At 40.6% G+C, this 20,673-nt stretch overlaps 1 protein-coding gene across 2 annotated transcripts in view; it reads left to right on the forward strand.

Annotated features, from left to right (window-relative positions):
* LOC117824683 (glutamate receptor ionotropic, kainate 2) overlaps positions 1-20,673 on the forward strand; it is an 81,375-nt gene that overhangs the window by 33,072 nt on the left and 27,630 nt on the right. For both annotated transcript variants that reach the window (XM_034700244.1, XM_034700243.1), the window contains exons 6-7: positions 793-966; positions 20,127-20,270. In XM_034700244.1, coding sequence (XP_034556135.1) covers positions 793-966; positions 20,127-20,270 — 318 coding nt within the window. The remainder of the gene's footprint in view (positions 1-792; positions 967-20,126; positions 20,271-20,673) is intronic.

The following is a 20,673-nucleotide window of genomic DNA, read 5'->3' on the forward strand; positions in this document are numbered from 1 at the left end:
CAGAAACCAGAAAGACAAAAAAACAACAACACACATCAGTACAAAACAAAGAAGACAAAAGACGAAAAAGACAAAGCACCAAAACAATCCACAAGACAGAAACAAAACAAAACAAGAAGACAATGACCCGACAGCCCCCAGATCAAGACTCACAACCAGACAGCAACACCCCATAGCACATGCCGCTCAAGTACCAAAACACACACTGGCAGAGAGGTAAACATATACATGGCATCATGCCACAAGCCCTCCCCAGAGAAGGAGAGGGCAAACAGCACCCCGCCAAAACAGCAAAAGGAGTTGGAAAAATCCAATTCTTATTTATGAAATAAGGTTCAAATTGGGAGGCACTCCGCCTTTTTGTAACAAATCTGTAATTTCATAAGGTAGATAAACTAAGACTGGTTGCCAAATTTCAAAAAAATATCTGTTGTTCCCTTTTAACTTTGCAGAGGCTCTCCATTGGTATAACCTTGCATATTTCTCTGTACCACTCTGTTACTGTTGGTGGTTTGTCTATGATCCACTGAGACAAAATACACCTTCTTGCTAGTAATAACAATTTCATTAGAAGGGTGTATTGGATGGATTAAGATCTAGACCATCTTGTGAAAACCCTAACAGAAACAGTGCAGGTTCAAGTTTGATTTTTTTGTTTAAGACTGTATGTACCTCTTTTAAAACCTTAATGTTTAAACAGCCTAAGAGGTGCAAGGTGTAGATTATTTTGGTGCACAAACAGAACAACGATTATTTCTGCAGCACATTGAGACTTTGTCCTCGTGTATCCAGGATCTTTTTGCCCTCGATATGGAACCATACCGCTTCAGTGGAGTCAACATGACGGGGTTCCGCATCCTCAACACAGAAAACTCTCAGGTGTCGTCAATCATCGAGAAGTGGTCAATGGAGCGACTACAAGCCCCGCCCAAGCCGGACTCAGGCCTGCTGGATGGATTCATGACGGTAGGCAGCCAATAACCCTTTTTATGCTGCTTACGTAACACAAATGATGTGCTGTGTGTGCACATGCTCAAAGCTATAATTCACTTTTATTTCTTCAATTGGAAGCAATAATGCAGCGGCATCTCACAGGATTTTATGCTGCAGGGGCTTCAAATATAGAATGATCTTTACAAAGCGAAGATTACTGTAGATGGAGGGAAAAAATCAATGCAGTGAAATATACAATAGTTTAAGAGGATGGATGAATGAGCTCCAGTTGTCAATCAAACACTCCATGGTACGGGGCTCCTGGGGAGGGGACGGGAGCAGCATGAACACCCCTCTGAGTGAAGCATTCGGGTTGGAGCTCCTGGGTCTAAATGTTCAGTAATGAGCCGGTGTGAATGGTAATAGCCGTTTATCTGCCCTCCTGCCTCTTTCAACTCTCCTCTGGGAGTGTGGCCAAAATATGACAATCTGTCAGTGTTCACGCAGAGAGAGGGAACAAATTGGATGGAAATTATGGCCTTGGTTTTTTTAGGATGGCTTCCAAAAACGCATGGGATGAGGTGATTTGAAAGTGAAAAAGGGAATGCGGCTCGTCATGGACATTCAAGGTCCCTCACTGTGGGTCTGTTGTTGTAAACAGTCAATTTACTCCACCTCCCTCGCAACACCTTCCTTGCAGACAAACACCTTTTTTTCCTCCCTTCTTGCAGACAGTCTTTCTTTTCTTCTCACCAGATTGAAGATGCCGTATCAGAAATCAGTGTAATGAAAGGAGTGTCTTTACATCATAGACTCAAGGACAAGCCTTTGAATTAGGTGTCTATTCAAACATCCATCACAGTCGTAATGTGTGCCTACATGTGAGGAAAAAAAGGAAACACTATCAGTTTTATAACTCAAATTGTATTATCTGTACTCTCCTAAATGAGGCCATGTACATATGCTACAACTTACTATGATGTCTTGCTAGAAACATGCACTGCTGTTAATATAGAGCATCATATTTTATCCTCCTCAAACAAACAGCCTCTTCTCCCTTGTGGCTCTTGAATGCACCAAAACAAGAACAGCAGTTATATATACAAAAAGATGAATGCATTCTACAAAGAGGTTAAATCACTTGATTTGTTTTCCCTCTACCGGAAATTAATGGAAATTAGTGCAGAATGCTGGATTGATTAATTACATAGCATGAATCACTTTGTCAGATCTCGCACCACATATTGACATATCTCACTGGACCAAAACCAGCATTAAATAATAAATAATGCATCCAAAAGACTCCGGCGAGCTTGATAAAGCACTTCATTAGAGTGCTCTATTTATGAATCCCAGCTCTGATGTCATTTATTCTTCAGAGGTTTCCACCCTTAGCAGATTCTTTTTAATGAGTGAAAAGAGAAATACCAGCACGAGTACAAAAACATTGTCACTTTTATAGTCATAATAAAGGCATAATGGAGAAACTGGTGATTTCAAAACAATAGCCTGTTCCTACATTATAAATGTATGGATTATAATGATATTGGGTTTCTCTGCAGCTTAAATACGTTTAAATTAATTTGCAGAGTTGCCTGACATTTATGCTACATTGCTCCGGGAGCTTAGGAGCTACCTTGAAGGTTATCATACAATTAAAATGAGTGTGTGATGGGAGGGTTACGGGGATTGGGTGTGTGTGCAGCAGCCATTGTGCGACCTTCCACCCCCTGACCCCTCCCTCCAGTATTTTATCTCCTCTCTGTCGCGAGTACACCGCACTGTTTTTCTTGCTGGGCTCTGGGCTTGTTTGTGCATGGTGACCAGGCAACATTTGTGTAGCGGTGGTTACCAGGGCAACTCCAGCGGTGTCACCTTGTGATTTCATGAAGGATTGATTGACTGAGGTGGAGGAGGGAAGAGGGGAGGGGAGGAAGGGAGGAAGGGAGGAAGCAGGGGAGGGAAGTTGGTGGCAGTAGAAAAAAAGGGGTTTTAATGAGAAAGAAGAGAGAAGATAGGGGATGAGAAGGATGTTGGGAGCGCTGAGAGGTGCATCTGATGTTTTCTCACACCGCTAAGGCCGGCAGTAATGCGTGGCTGTGTATAATTACAGTGACACAGGGGTGCCTTGGGAGAGGCCGAGTGTTGTCTTGGGGAAGGATGCATAATGAGAAGTCCCTCCTCGCAGCCACAAAACCACTCGGCCCCTTTCCTCTTAAGTCTGTTTGTCAGAGGTATCTCTGATGTGGAGTGGGGGACATTTAGAGCAGGGATGCTAATTAGCCTAATTCATATGTGAGGGATGTGCGAGTGTGTGCTTGTGTCTACTCTTCAACTGTATCCCCGGAGTCATTTTGAGCTCAAACTGTTGTTACTCTCAATCTTCTTGGAAATTAAAGCAGTTAGAGACACACAACCTGTTTGATAATTTACTTCTAGAGAGATGGAGAGAGAATGGCAGGGGGTATAAGGTGTTAGAGGTTATTTTTAGGATTACCACAGTAGAAGACAAAATAGGTTGTTAGCTAGCCGTTTAAGAGCTAGCTAGAACATCGCTCATAAGTTGCAGGACAGACTAGGGTTGCCAACTGTCCTGTATTAACCGGGACATCCCATATATTGGGCTAAATTGGTTTGTTTCATACAGGACCTAAATTGTCCCGTATATTGACTATCAACTCTTGTAAATACAGCAGACTGCACTCTACAGATCCTAGATCAGATAAAACGGCAGTGGCAGATCATGTGCCAATCATGCCGCCTGTCATCCAATCACAGGCCCCCTCATGTGCATCAGTTCAGGTCCTGCAAAAAAAGTGTGTAGAGAATTTTCTCTCTGATGGCCATTAAATGGTCAGACTCAATAAACAGATGCCGCACAGAGCTGATCAAAAATGAACTTCAAATATCTGTAAACTGTGACTTGTCATGTAAGGACTTCTCTCTGGCTGCAAAAGGACAAAAGACTGCTTGAGTCAGTCAAGAGCAGCAAACAGTATCCATGGAGAAAGTACATTTGGTAAGTCATACTCCTCTTTTGCATTTATTTTTTCTTTTGCCTGTTTTTTGATGTAAAGAGACAAATTATGGTTTCTTTGAGGTTTATTCATATGAGGTTACATAATGATACAGTAAGGATTAAAGGGAATATACACAGTTTCTGCATTTCCAGTTGAATCAGAATATTGATATACACTGAATTCACACATCATGCTCACACTATGGCACCGTGCACCTGTCCCTTATTTAGTAGTGAGAGAGTTGGCAACCCTAGGGCGGGCGGGCAGACAGACAGACAGACAGACAGACAGGGAGATACGGAGATAGGGAGATAGGGAGTTATGGATAGAAAGCTTAACAAAGGATAGTTTTAGGATTAACATTTTTATGTTAACAGCTGGCTAGTTAGCTTGTTTGTTTGCTTAGATAGTTAGCTAGAAATGGATCGAAGGACAGACAGAAGAACAGGCAGACAGTTGGACGGACAGAAAGATAGATTAAAGGTTTTTTCATGGATCAAAGTATTGATTGAGATAAGTTAATGAAAGTTACCTGCTAGTATACATACTAACAGCTAGCTAGTTAGCTCATCAGGTCGCTTTCTAGATAGTTAGCTAAACATCAAGCTAGGGAAAGATGGATGGACAGACAGAAAGATGAGAGATGGGGATCAACAGACAGATAAATAGAAATAAATATTTCAATTATGGTCAAAAAGAAGTTGTGTAATTAAAAAGTATATAAGATAGATAGATAGATAGATAGATAGATAGATAGATAGATAGATAGATAGATAGATAGATAGATAGATAGATAGATAGATAGATAGATAGATAGATAGATATATTCACATGTACTCTGTTCCGTCTCATTTGTTTCTTATTAAGGCCTGCAGTTAAGATATTTGTTTTTTATGCTTCATTTTAATTGGAATTATTTTAAATCCCTGTTCACTGAGCTAAGTATACCCTTGGATTTAATTGAGAGTGGAAAAAAAACTGTTTCCCAGTTGAGCACCCTGCTGAGACTTAAGGGCCCAATATTTTCTACATCTGCATCATTTCATTTATGTCTACATTTCAGCAAGCTATAATTACCACAACAGAGCGCTGGATAATCTCCTTTGTTGAAAACATAACTGAAAATTATCGTGTAATAGCTCATCGAAAAAGTATTAATAGAGAGTAGTTGTTTAGGTAATAAGTCCGACATTGGGGCTAATCTTTTAAATCCACATGGGACACATTCCATAGCATGTAAAAGTAACACAGGCTCATTAAAGACACAACAAACGCATGACACTGTTTAAAATGCTTCCAAACCTGAGAGAAAATAATCTCATGTGAGGAATCTTAAACACTGCTGCTGACATATCCTTGAGCAAGACTCTGAACTTGAAACCAGCACGAGAACATGCACACACTGCAAACTTTCCCAGGATACTGTAAATAATTGCTAATGACAATGCTTTAAAAACAACAACGCAGCACTTCCCCCTAAACAAAACTGTAAATAAGCCTTTTTCTTCCTCCTAAAAAAGCTGTGCAGTCATAAAAACACAGTTTGAAAGCTACTTTTGATGAAATACAGCCAATTAAAGTGGGGAAGAAGGTGACAGGAACACCCCAGTTACAATTTTGTCCTTTCCCATACTTACCGTGGTGATCTTTATGATTTCAAACATAAAATGCTGTTTATGCCCAAAATTTCCCAGCAAAGCTTTTCAGTGTATTGGGATTTGGTTCCTGCTTTCATATCCATATATTGTCCTAACTGGTAGTCTGCTATTCTCTCACTGGATACAATTACGTAACAGGAAATAACTACATAGCATTGCACCAGATTTGCAACATGAAAACTGTGATATGCAACACGAGCGGTTCTACTCTTTTAATCCTGACACATTTCACTTACAAAAAAAAAAAATCAACCCTTACCTGAGCTTTTTTAGTATGGTCATGCTGCCTCAATTTGCAGCCTGCATGTAAACGCTGCTTTCTAACAGCTTTTGTAAAAGGCACCTCCTGGATGTTCTCCAGGCAAAATCCGGAGCATGCATGCATTTTCCATAATGCATAAGATTTGATCAGGATTTCTTCATCAGACTTCTAAATTTAAACAATGGCACACTGAATCCTCACAGCCGAGGTTTGTTTGGGTGCACAGTGCACACAAATACTGGTTGCTTGTCTGCTCTCATTTTCTTGACAGAGTAGGCACTCAGGCTGTGTTTGTTGTCCCCACTGGTCGATACATTTCATTTTGATCTGAACTTTGGGACCTCTATTAAAACACACTTGCTGTTAGTGCCAGTAACCACAAGGTTGGCTCAAACTGAGAGTGTATCAACAGGTTTAAATGTAATAGATTGTTGGTTTTTTTCTCATGGTTGGTTTATTAGGATTACAGATGATGCACTTAAGAGGTAAAGATGTGTTTTCCCGCACTGATACTGATTCTGATGACAAGACTTGAGTATTGGCCAACACCAAATGTGTTTCTAGTGTGCTTAAAATATGTAAATCACTGATTTCTGACATCTTACCAGCTTTGATTAACATTACACTCTTGGCTTGCACTTAAGCGGCAACCTCTGGTCTCAAACTATGAAGCCCATGTGGAAGTGTTATAAAATGCAATTCATCGAGAATCCGCTTGAGGCTGGCTGCAGAAACACCGGAAACCACATAGACACCAATTCAAAAAAGACGATATTTGCGGCATTAATAAGCATGTTTACAGCCTGGTTCAAAAACGGCATGGCTCTACGTAGCTAATTTCTCTATCGGCGCACACTGTATGGGGGTGAATTTTTTTCTAGTGCGACGGTTCAGAAGATATTAAGATTACGCGTTTTTGCCCAAATAAGGACATGCCTGACTTGACTTCCAGTTGGGAACACATAGCTGGTGGCTAAGAGGCTCAAACTCTGCCCCATTACGTCACACTCTGCCTGGTTGAGTTCCGCATTTCCAATATGGCTGCCGCCGTTGATTGGCTTCAAAACAGCACTCAGGAACAGATTGGTGACGTCACGGATACTACGTATATATTTTATACAGTCTTTGCTTGCACTACATGACTGTTGTTTGTTATTTTCACACAATAAATCACATTAACCTGTTGTTTTTTTGGGGCTAATTGGTTGCAATTACTGGCAAACCCAATGATACACACGGCAAAATATAAGGTAGTATCAGAGGCTCATATTGATAGTGGTACTAGGACTCATACAAGTTTTGGTCTATATCTGTACACATCTAGGTATCAAAATCAGTACCAGTATCATACACCTTTAAAAAGTATGCTCATGAAGTACCGCAGGATGTATACTTTCAGTAGTGCCTTTCACTTCTGGAATTAGGGATACTGTGTACAGAGGAAGAGAAACAGCGAGGCGGCAGGGTTGCAGAGGAATGCACAGGGGGGAGGAAGAGACAGGGGGAGAGAGGGGGAGAGAGGGGTAGAACAGACACCTTGCTGCATTAACAAGCACTGCTGGGAATCGGAGCCACCCACACAGTGAAAACAGAAGAGGGGAAACTGCAAGGTGGCTTCTACAGTCTGAGTGTTGTACCATACATGTTCATATACAGCTCTGTTTACACTGTATTGTATGTATGTTTGTCAGCTCCTCCTAAGGGGTCGACTTGGCGCAGGTTTCGGCCTCTACAGCTGGATTGTTGTTTGGTAGCACACGGCTGCCTGTAATATAACAAAGGGAAGAGAATTCCGACACATGAATCCCCCGTGAGCTTCATTCATACAACGTTTCCTCCAAATGAGGATCCTCAGTGTGGCTGTTGAGCCAAATTTGTTCCCCAGTCAATATGATATTGAGTAGAGGACATACACAAACACACACACTGTAATTCAGCCTGATATGAATCACTGCACAAATAAACTTTACTGAAAATTAGATTCAGTATTTATTCATTTTATTTTCTCAAAACTGACTGCAGTTTCAGCCTGCAGCTTAAATAAGCTCCACAGTACATTTAATATCCTCATTGTAGAGTTGTACTGCAGACTCTGAGTGGTTCATCAGCATGACTCATGCTATCTTTCTATTTCAGCTCTTCATAGTGTAGATACTGTATGCAGCGTAAAGCAGTTTGTTAGAAACGATGGATTCATTTTGACGTACTGTATATACTTCAGTGACTTGTTACATCTTTACAAATATTAAATACAATACATTGTTTACATATCTCACAGTTTACATACATTGACTTTCTCTACAAAGCTGTGTGTTGGTATACTGTATGTCAGGATTCATCTAGTGGCACTGCAACCTGCTGTCTGTCTATGGAAGCCAAAAATAACCATACTTGTAATTATTTTTTTCAATAGTATAATTAACTATTCCATTATATATATAATTCATGGTTTTATCCTGAGAATACACTTTTTTAACCCAATATAACTTGAAATTATCTAGATTAAATTACTTCTGTTTCCTTGAGGACTTTGTAGCTAAACAGAGAGTTGTAAGTTGTTGTTTTATTCCAAAGTATTCCTTTATTTGTCATTTCCCTTTTAAGTTTGTTGCTGCAATTGTCAAGATGCAATCAAAGCACTCTGGCATGCAACCTCTGGTACATTGTAACTAATAGGAGAAAAAAACCCTTTTGTTTTATTTTCATTTAGGGTTAATTGTCTTGTAATCTACTTGAGAAATCATAATATCTAATGAAATGGTATAATTAGTGTGTGATCTTGCATTAAAAAAAAAATTAAGATCATGGCTCTTATCAGCTTCCTGTCAGTGCTTTGTCACAAACCTATTCCTTTACCACATCTTAGTAAAGCATGAGACCTTCATGTTCCAGAGAGCACAGACAGATCTAACAGACGGAGCTCTGCACAGGTTCACAGGTTGGTTGCGTCCATTTAAGCCATGTGATCTCCCTCCCTCTGATCCCAGTTGGCAGAGGAGCGAGCCTTTTAAAGACAGCGACTGTGGAGAGCAGACACTCGATGCCCTGTGCCGGCCACCACCAGCTGGGCTTGGCACAGCATCAACATTATTAGCACCAATGCTCCCTCGCTCCATAGAAGCCTTTTGTGAGGGAAAACAGGCAGCGGGAGAGAGATGAGGAGGGGGCATCTGAAAAAGAGAAATGTATCATGTTTTTTTCCCCCCTTGAATCTGCCACTTCTGACAGTTTCTGCTTTAATGTCTCGTTTCAACATGGTAATTAACTAGATTAGAAAATCCCACACAGAGAGGTTAAAATGTTAAAACTCTACAATAAAGAAAAAGATGTCCTGACCGCAGTCAACAGCAACCCCTACATTCACATACATCAGCAGACATTCCTCGATAGTAATGCAAGCCAGCGCCTGCTGATGTTATATAGGATAATAAAAGCCTGTGCAATCAGGGACTACAACCATCATCAGATCACTATCATGCAGTCCACCCCAGGAGGTGTGTGTGTGTCTGAGCGTATGTGTGTGTCCTGGTAACACTTGCGCTCAGGGATATTGGCTGGCCTTGGGAGGTCTTGGCTAGTTATCATCCTTCTTCAAGAGCCAGGCCAGCCCACCTACACACGCAAACACAAGACAGAGATACATTCTATACATTGTGTATATAGAGTGAGCATATAGAGTGTTCATTTAACAGTGTTCAATATGTGTTTGTTGTGGTTTAACTACTGATATGTACTGTGTGTAAAGAAATGGATACATTTAACTCTATAAGCTTGTCCTCATATATATATATATACTAACATGCATTCTACTTTTAAATCTTGAGTCTTCATTGAGGGTATGTCCTCTTTTTTAATGACCAACAGAACAAATGAATACAGTAAGTAACAAGAAAACCAACAAGCAGCAGAAAGCGGAGTGGAGTACTTTGTAATCTTGAATTAAAATTGACTTATGGGAATGATAATGTTTAGGTTTAATGTGTTTTCGAAAATAATAAAAAAATTTGAACATTCCTAAGTTACTGTTTTGCCTTGTGGGACTTTGAGCATGAGCCATTCATCAGCCGTATAATGACCATTAGACCAGTTTTTAAAGGATATTATTATGATGAAAGAAATCGAAGTTGTGTATTTTGTTAGCTCATATGGAAAACAAATAGGGACCCTGCTGGTGTCCTTATTGCAATTATTGCAAGAAATAATAAATAATTGCATCCTCTCATGCAGTAGCACACAAAAAAAAGGTAGTTGCACCCATTCTAGAATTGATGGCATGATCCTACACAGCGATGACCCCTGTGAAATGCCCACTGTTTAGCAGCAACCCAGATGTAATTAACACAGCCTGTGTTGTTTAGGCAATGAATCAAGAGTGGACTCTCTCCATACTGCCTGCATCCTCTCTCTCTCTCTCTCTCTCTCTCTCTCTCTCTCTCTCCTCTCTCTCTCTCTCCTCTCCCTCTCTCTCCTCTCTCTCTCTCTCTCTCTCTCTCTCTCTCTGTTCATCTCCCTCTCTCCCTCTCTCTCTCTCTCTCTCTCTCTCTCTCTCTCTCTCTCTCTGTGCATCTCCCTCTCTCTCTCTCTCTCTCTCTCTCTCTCTCTCTCTCTCTCTCTCTCTCTCTCTGGCTTCAGTGTCCACCAGATGGTAGCGAAAATTTGCAGGACTGTTTAGCCCTCCAATAAACACTCTCCCTCCTGTCCACCCCTAAAAGTCCAGCTCTTAGTCTTGTCATTCTAAGGTCAAACACAATCTTATCACAACCCTTTTTTTTTTTATTATTGCGCATTTTCATGTGGTTTGATTCACAAAACCTTTTTACTTTGGACATTTTGGAGCATAGCCACTGAATCAAAGGTAGAAAGAAAAAAAAATCTGTCAAGTGGGCACCTACTAGCCTCTTTAGCGAAACCTGGCTGGGGGTTGATTAAATATTACGAAAGGCCATCATGTTAAAAAGCCACTTAATCAGATGTAGGCTAGGCAGCGTGGTACTAATTAGTGTGGACGCAGAAGAGGACAATGCTGCCAACAGCATGCTGCTGCCTGAAGGGTCTGCTGGGATATCACTTTGACACATTTAATAGTACAGTTAGGTACACAGGATACCATATATAAATGTGCAGGAACTTGCAGTAATAGTTTGTGAAATTTGCAGTAGGTGCACCACTGTGGTCTTGACTGTTGTTTATCAATTATTAAATGGTTATCTATATATTCCCTTTGAGTGCTACTAAAAGGTGGATATTTGTGTTTTTAAGCAGGATTTAAGAAATTAAGTAGACATTCATTTACCCCACATAAAAAATGATCATTTTCATAATCTGTAACTAATGTTTGCTCTTAATATTAAGATTTTTGACCAAAATCCTAATAGTTTCATCTTCTGTGATGTAATACTGCAAGCACAGTCCTATACCTCTAGATATTGTTTATTTTTATATTTGCATTTGATAGGTTTTGCTCATTTCTTCCCTCCCTGCAAGTTTCATAAACACTGGGCCGGATTATTTTTTTGTTATTCTTTGATAAACAAACTGCACCATAAATCAAAACCACAATGGTGAAAAAAGTCCAAACTAAGAACATTTCGACCAACTTCAGCTATACTTTGTGCCAGTTAGTAAATAGTAGCCTTGCATAACTGCTTACCTAGGCGTAGATGCTAAATTGTGTTATGTTGTTAGCACATACTTACTCTTTGTTTTCACCCAAAACTAGTCAAATGTTATTCTGTAAAAATCATGTGTGCAAGAAAGTCCAGTCTAAGGCGAGCTGTTTACGCCCCAGTCTTGCCTTGCCTGCATTGTGTAACACATGGAAGTGTAATGGTGTGGCAAAGCTGTCCCACTTCTGATCCTCCATTGGTCAAAGTAACAAAACCACTGGACAAGTGTCCAGGATGGCATTGCGGGACAGCACTGCGTATATGTCTATGTCAGAGTGTGATCATGTTCAGCTCACGCTCTGTATTTAGTCTATGCCACTCACGTTTCGACATCACAATTGGACACTAATATTACACCGTTGCAGAGTTCAGTGTGTAAGTCCAAAAGCGTAATGATGGTAGAACAATGTAGCTGTGCTGAATTGCTTATGTGTAAGCGGCTAGTGGTTTTGGGAGCAATGTCAGAGGTTTGTTTTAAACAAACAGGAGCTGGACTGGATAACTAGCATTAGCAGTCTGCTCATGTCTGAACTGTATCTCCCATTTAGCAAAAACTATTTGTTTCCAGCCTCTGAAAAGGTCACTAAGTCCTTTTCAATTCAGCCTTTCTCCCGAGAGTTCAAATATATAATGTATTGGCATTACTGGGTAGAGCAAATCTATTATGTTCTAATGGCTGTGCTGATATATTTTATGTATGTAGTATATTCTTGAGTTCACAGGGGAGGCAACATTCAAGCACCTGTTATTAAATAAGATTAGTGTACTGTAATAATACTACAATAATACTGAATACAAGTATGTAGACATGTATCTATCAGAGTTTAGCTCACCCTCTTACTTCTCCCACTGGACCCTTTTCTTTTAAATTCAAAACTCTGCGGTGTAGTCCTTTATCCCCCTTTAACGTGTGCTTGAATCTACAATAAAACCATGAAAGCGCTTTCACATAAATCCAGCGCAATCATTGGATCTGTTACCCAGGGGTCCTCACTGGAAGAAGCCGGTCTCACTTCCCTGTGACAAAAACCTCATTTAAAAGAGAGTACAACCATGCTGCTGTGTTGCCTCTGCATGTGGAAACGCAATGTGAGAAAGGGATTAAACCTCCAACGCACAAAAGAAAAAGCGGAAAAATGGCAGTGACGGCGCTGGCAAAGCCTCCCTGTATACCCACACTGAGTGACATTCATGCACGGCTCAGTGAAATACTGTAGAGAGCGAGTGGAGCAGGCGGAGGGAAGACACTGAGAGGAAGACAAAAGGGATAAAAAGGGAAGGAGAGATAGAAATGGACTGGGGCAGAATAAGGCATTCAGAGAGAGAGGGATGCAGAGAAACAGAGTGGAAAAGTTTGGAACAGTGAGAAAGATTGCACTAGGCTGAGCTGCGGTCACCCGAGGGCTTTTTTTCCCCACCAGAATGATCTGACATGGCCTGCTCTCCCTTCTCTGCCAGCAGGCCTGAAACAGACATAATATGCCCCATAAATCACACGTCACATTTCACTGTTTTCCACCGCTTTTCATTTTTGTACCAGAAGTGAAAGTTGCACAATTTTCATTGCACTCGAGTTCGTTCATCACTCAGTCTCATGTAACTCACCAGGGCAGGAAATACATTTGTCCATTACCATTTAGCTATGATGGTACTTAGACTGGAAAACCGTTGAAACTGTAAGACGGTTTGAGGCCTTTGAGTTAGCTTGATAATGTAGCACAGAGACTGAAAACATGGGTGTGTAGCTAGCCTGGTGTTGTGCAACATAATCTGTTTTTACAGAATCTGTTAAGCTCACTTATAACTGTATTTTACCTTATTTGTACAATCTGTAGAAATACATCTTTTTTGTGCTAGAATAGGACAGAGGCAGGCTAGCAGTTTTCAGTCATTTTAACGAGGCCAAAGCGTCCAGCTGTTGGGTAGACAGAGCAGATAGAAGTATCATTGTTCACGTCCAATTCTAAAAGAAAAAAAGTCAATCAGATTAGAAATTTACTCACATACAACCCACATTACCATCACATTTACTTGTCACAAGATGATATTGATTGCTAACAAAGTACACAGCCAGGCTAGCAGTTTCGAGTCATTTTGCTAGGCTATAGGCTTACCTCCCAAAGAGCGCAGCAACTCAATTAGTTAAAATAAGAGTCTTATACCTTTTCATACCATATTTATACAAGGCAGTCAACCAATAAATAGCTGTATTTTCAAAATATTCAATGTAATATGAGCTGGAGTGAGTCTCAGTCCAATGTTTCTGATGCAATTAGCTAACAAACTAGCGGCAACAGCTTTTTATAAGAGCTTCAGGTTGAAAGATGAAAATGTATAAGGTTATGCAAGGCAAAAACAGAAAGTATAAGTCCTGTGTTGAAAACAGAAATTCATGCTCACTGATAAAAATGAGTGAAACGTATATAGATGTCAAATATATAAATATGTAAAGACAATATCATGTTCAGTTACTGAAAGCTTCTTAAATTGAAGTTACTTGAAAGTCAGGTTCTTTTCTAAAGATGAAATTTATCACCAATAATTAACTGACATTTTCTACAGGTTTCCCTGCTCTTCATGAGAATTTCATCATGCTAGATAAAACACATATATCATTTCACTCAGTCGGTGGTTATTGGGTATAGTGATTGATGTAGAAATTATAAACCATGGTGTGTCTTTAACAGAAAACTGCTTGACTCGTAAAGATCTAATTGCTAAAAATCAAAAGGTTTTTAAAGGCAGCAGGGTTTTTTTCAGCGACTGAAATTCTTGCGCCCACAGTGCACTGAAGCAGAACACGTATAAACTATGGAATGAAATGAATAATTACCTCCTTGTTCTATCAAATCATCAAACCCCATGGGTCTGTCTGCGATCTGAGGGCAGAGTGACTGCAGCTTCAAGAAAACAATGTGCTCCTCTCTCCCCCGCTGACTCTCTGACTCTGATGCTGATGGCAATGCTGCCTGCGTGTGTGTGTGTGTGTGTGTGTGTGTGTGTGTGTGTGTGCGTGCGTGCGTGCGTGCGTGCGTGCGTGCGTGCGTGTGTGTGTGTGTTGTTGCTCTGTGGCTGGCAGCTGCAGCCCAGTGATGCATGCTGAATAACAGGTCAAAGCTAATCTCATTAAGGCTAATCAGATGTATATGATATGTATAAACAGTGGAGCTCCACACTGTCCACAAACAGCCACAGTACACATCCAGTACACATTGCCAGACGGGTAGCATTGTGTATGTGTATATTTGTGTATGTATGTGTGTGTGTGTTTTGAGGAATTCTGGGGAGAGGATGACTGATTGCAAAGAGGTGAGACGAGAAAGAGAGATGCCGTTTTTCAGGGTGCAACATTAGCCGAGGAGTTATGAAATTATGCACAGGTGGAAAGCAAGTGTGAATACTGATGCAGTAAAGAAGAATATATTTGTGTAAACACACACATACACACACACGCACACACAGCAGGTAGATCAGTGGATCCTGCAGCTCACCTGTTCTAAATGAGGAAACTGCATGCAACTACGACAAATGAGGCATACCTCTGGGAAGCCTGCATGCTGAGATTTGTCACTATGTCTGATTGTGTTCCTGCTTTTTGCATGTGTGTGTGCTGTGTACTCACATCTTCCTAATTGGTTCCAACATGTGTCCTTACTTTTGAATGTTAGTCAAGTATTATGTTTATAGCAGAGGGGACATGCAGAGATGAACCAAGACTTCAAGTGGCTGGAAAGAGAGGAGTAAGATGCTGCAAGAAGTACTTGAGTTGAATAAAGGGCATCTGGACTTGCTGGGTTAAAGAATAACCACAACCAAGGAGGCTCATGTGAATGTGAAGGAGTCAGATGTGCTTATCATAAAGAATCAGAGCATACAATTCAATTCTAACTCCACTCTGTGGTTCATTGGAAGACTTTTCCTTCTCTCCATGTATTGTTTGTATAATATATAGGACTTTAAATTTGGAACATTGACTGTATGTAAATATGGACAATGCACCTCCTACTCCTCTTGTAGTACTCAACTCAACTCAACTTTATTTATACAGCACATTTCAGACATAAAAACATGCAGCCCAAAGTGCTTCACAGAATAATAGAGACAGAAAACAACAGCAATGGTAAAATTATAAAAGGCAGGATTATGAATAAAATAAAATGAATACAGTAAAACTAATAAAATAATTAAGAGTGGAAAGAAAAGTTAAAAATAAGGTAGCATTAACAAGATCAGATGAACACAAGAAATAAATAGATAAATAAATTATTAAATTTGAGAAATAAATAAATATTTTTTATAAATAAGATAATAAATGTTAAAGCAATGATTAAAATAATAATAAAAATGATAAGAATAATAATGCAGTCCAGGGCTAAAAATAAACTACTCCAAATTAAAAGCTAGATTAAAAAGGTAAGTCTTAAGTCTGTTGTGATAGTACTAATGTAAACGATACCGTTGCAATAGGCACTGCCATACTGTGCTGTACACTGAAGCTAGAGGAAGTGCAGAAGTACTCTGGTCGGTGGAGCCCCAAAAGGTCAGCACAGTCCACATCAGAACAGAACAGATTCTTGTGCCAGTTTGAAGCTGACCCTAATAGTTTTGGAAACGTTAATGACTCTTGTGTTTGTGTTAGTTATTTTATTTTCCCCCATTTTTTATCCTCACCTCCTCCAATAAAAAAAAGCCACAAATGTCCTTCAGTTTTATAGTTTTACATGTCTCAATCTTAGACTGTATAAATAATGGACGTAGTATCCGTGACATCCCCCATCTGTTCCTGAGTGCTGTTTTGAAGCCAATCGACAGCGGCAGTCATATTGGAAATGCGGAACTCAACCAGGCAGAGTGTGACGTAAAGGGGCGGAGTTTGAGCCTCTTAGCCAACAGCTATGTGTTCCTGACTGGGAGTCAAGTCAGTCATGTCCTTATTTGGGCAAAAACGCGTAATCTTAATATCTTCTGAACCGTTGCGTTAGAAAAAGATTCACCCTCGACAGTGTGTGCTGATAGAGAAATTAGCTACGTTGAGCCAAGCCGTTTTTTGAACCAGGCTGTAAATATGTTTATTAATGCTGCAAAGATCGTCTTTTTCCCATTCATGTCTATGTGGTTTCCAGTGTTTCTGCAGCCAGCCTCAAGCGGATTCTCGTTGAACTGCAGTTTATAACACTTCCGCATGAGCTTCATAGTTTAAGACCGGAGGTTGCCGCTTGGTCTCAGTGGTTAACGTGGAGAAAACAGGCTTCATGACCTATACTGCAGCTGATCACCAGGGGGAGCTCTACATATTTTGGATTCACTTTTTGAGTGGCTGTTGTGCTGTTCATTTTTTTTTTGACAGCCTGGTGTATTATTTGAGTAACCAAAATAGAGGTAGACAAAGCAAAGAGATGACTTAAAGTTAAAGCATCAATGTTACAGGAGAAAAGATAGCTTGCTTGCTAGCTATCAGCAATACAAAATAAAGTAAACTTACAAATGTGCCGAGATTTGTAAAAGTAAGCTAAATAATACCCAGGAGAATGCCACATAGTAAGCAAAGTAAATAAGGAAATTGAGTTTTTGCAAGCTCATGATTATGCTTTACCACAATTTGGTAAAGTAAGTGCAGTGTTTGTATTATAATACCATGAAGGACTGACTAAGATGTGTTTGTCGACTTCTGACTGTAAAAGAAGGATCCTGTTTGATGGCGGGAAACTGGGAAAATGAGATTAACCCAACCAGGTGTTGAGCTGGGTAAAACAGCCTGTGTGCCCAGCACCAGCAACCCAGCATTTTTATGCATACACTTTTATTGAAGCAGAAAAGGATTGTGAGGTTTCAGATTTGCGTGTGAGTGAGAAAAAGAGAAGAGAAAGACATGGCAACAAAGGTTTTGGGCTTCCTGTTTGAAACCCTTTCCACTCTGCGTCTGAGTGTCCCCGGGGGTTTCAGATTGGTTTCACTTAAAGCACTTAAAACAGCCCACAGGACCTGTCCTCAGCTCAGATATAAACATCAAGATCGCTCTTGGATTGTTTTTAAATTGAATGCAATCTGCCTGAGCACTGAGCCATCATTTCACTTTTTCTTTTTTATCCCTCCCCCCTCCTTCCTTGAGCTCTCTGTCTTCTACGTGATGCCAGCCTCTTTTTGTTTCCATCACAAAGGGATTTTGAGGAATTGTTCTGCTCCAAAGGCAAATAGGAAGAAGATCTTTGCCATGCAAATCATCTGAGCTGTGACAATATTTGATAAATCACAACAATCAAAAGTCCTGGATATTTCCTGGATTGGTTGTAAAGTCAAAGGGAAGCTGATAGACATAAATCAGTCAGGCAAAGAGGCTGATGGGAGTAGTTAAGCCTCAGAGTGCAAACACAACAGCTTACACATCGATGTTTACTCTATAAACAATACATTGAATGGATATTGTGTAGCCAGTGTTTCTTTATGTTGCTTTAGATGTAGATAAGTAACAACAAAGCACTCCTGCTGATAAAGCTCGTACTGTATACAAGGTATGTTTCTTAAACAGGGCTCAACACAGCCATTACAAAGTTGTTGCATCCCAAATTTTTCAGCTTTCAGTCACACATCAAGCTAGCGCTAAAAATCCCAGCTGGCTTATTGTACTTGCTCATAATTAAGCATGAAAAAAGTGCTAGTGAAACAAAAATAAACTTGCAATCTGTCGTTTTTGAGTCAACATAAGTAACCAGATTTTCCTCAGAAGTTGTTTTCCACAGAATGTATTTATAGCGCTTTATCGGGAGGTGGCATGTGCGCTGTAGCTTGACCCTAATGAAAAAAAGAACTTTGCAGATAGAAGAATGGAAATGGGATGCTGATTGATTTTGGAGAGAAAAAAGTTGAGGTTGTCGGTGAGGGGATTAAAGGTCAAATTCAGAATCAAAGTGGGAAAAGAACTGAGTGGAAGGCAGCACTGCAGATTTAATTTGAATTGCATGAATTTCACCGAGACACAGACGAACTGAAATCTTCTCCAAAGTGAATTTGTTGAATAAATGAATTCAAAATGTATCATGAACTTTTGAGGTGGACTGAAACAAAATCCGATCATTAGAAATTTTATGCAATCAAATTGAGATGGTTTTGAAAATAGGTCTGTTAAATTAAACAGTAAATAATGCGTAAATTAATCCTGTCTTTTTGGAAAGTTGATAACAGAATAATTGGATGATTGGACGTGATGAACTCCCTTTGCTGGAGAAAATAGTATTTGGATACTGGCAGCGTTTAGAACTCCTCCCTGCTATTCAAGAGATAGATTAGACTCTTTTCCTAATCAGCTTTGGCCATGAACACCACAATACTTGGACGCACGTACACACACATACACACAGCCTGCCTGCACTGGCAGAGCAGATACAGCTCTGCCTGTCCTCTCTCTCAGGGACGCAGTGTGGATGAAAGAGAGCAGCGATGGCTCTCCCATCCTCTGATCTGCTGCTGCCTTTGACATCAGCAGTCCCCAACTCCAAAAAGAACTTGGGGATGAGCAAAAAACTGACAATCTGCCCACAACATAAACTCCCTACCTCTTTTTTTGTCTTGATTTTTCTCATTCCTTGCAGTTTGAAGTTAGATTTATGTCTGTAATTGACTTGCCACCGCACATTTCTTCTGAAGATATTGTATATGTGCCATACATTTTGCTCTCAATGCGTCCTTTTCCTTCCACATGGATGCTCCACTGCACCTATAGAAACAACATACACAGCCAGTATGAGCAGAACAGCAGCTCATTGGTCTCCTGCTGTGCGTCCAAGCCCAAGTTCATTCTCTATGACAGCCGGCACATCCACAAAGTCCTTATATCTGCAGATTCTTTCTACTCCCGAGTCATTTTTCATACTCCCTCGCATGCAGGTTGGTCATCCAGGACTTGTCAAATAAGATCACCACAGTGTGTTTCGGCCTATGCAGGACCATGGAAAGAGGATGTGAGCTGAGCTGTAATGTGTTGACCTGGGTAAATGTGGAGAGTCCCGAACTGTGAGGACAGAAAGGAAGTCATGTGTGAAGATAAATCTGAGCGTGTCACTGTGGGAAAAATCCGCTGAGCTTTTACTCCCTTTGATGACTTATTTCTGGGGTTATATTCATGGCTATCACTCAGGCTTTTACACCATGTGTCCCAGTTATCTTTTGTGCTGTGGTTAGCATGTTATACTAAGTCTTGCAGTCCCAGATCTCCCATCTGCACCCGCTCCTGTTTTGCATCCCTCTTTCTGGAGAGCAGGCACACCTATCAGGAGCCATTAGTCTTCGAGGTGACAGGCCCTGCCTTCCACTGAGAGACTCTCCCTGGCGGAGCTTTCTCATTCCCTCAGACAGTACTCGGGTATTTTTACTAACAGGCTGAGACACCGTGCCATTTGTGCAGGGCATTTACCGCCTGGCGTTCCTCCTAATTTATGTCCCCGACTAAAGCAAGTCACCCGAGACTCTGCACACTTTCTTACGCTCCTCCGCAGGTGAACAAATGGAGCGATGAAAGGTCGGTCATGTGGACAGATGTATTGGCAGGTGTTGTAAAATTGTCTAACGATATTACCCTTTCCCTTGTTTGCAGACGGACGCGGCTCTGATGTACGATGCCGTGCACGTGGTGGCGGTGGCAGTGCAGCAGTCGCAGCAGATCACCGTCAGCTCCCTGCAGTGCAATCGACACAAGCCATGGCGCTTCGGGGGGCGTTTCATCAGCCTCATCAAAGAGGTACAAGGCCATCAGTGCTTGCTATGCGCATCCTATCATGACCTTTGACCTCTGAAATCTGCTGAGCAGTGTAGATTGAGCATGTCTTATTGATGAGTGTTTGCGAATCAATCGCCCAGGGCCATGTTGTTCCAAAGGTTTAATCTGGATAAGAATGATCTGGATTTAGAAATCCATACTTAGCTATCCAGGAACAAGTTTTACTTTTGTCCTGTTGTTTTATTACTTTAACTGGTTTGGATCAGCCCTATTCAGATAAAGACTTACAAAGATTACCAATTATGGAATGTTGCTCAAAATTAGTGCACAATACAAAAGCTCATTCTACATATTTTGTCCATGGGGGCGCCGAAATCCACATGAACTGAAACAACCTGTTGAACTTAACTGAATATTTATATTT

This window comes from Notolabrus celidotus, chromosome 13, assembly GCF_009762535.1.
Source record: "Notolabrus celidotus isolate fNotCel1 chromosome 13, fNotCel1.pri, whole genome shotgun sequence".
NCBI lineage: Eukaryota > Metazoa > Chordata > Actinopteri > Labriformes > Labridae > Notolabrus > Notolabrus celidotus.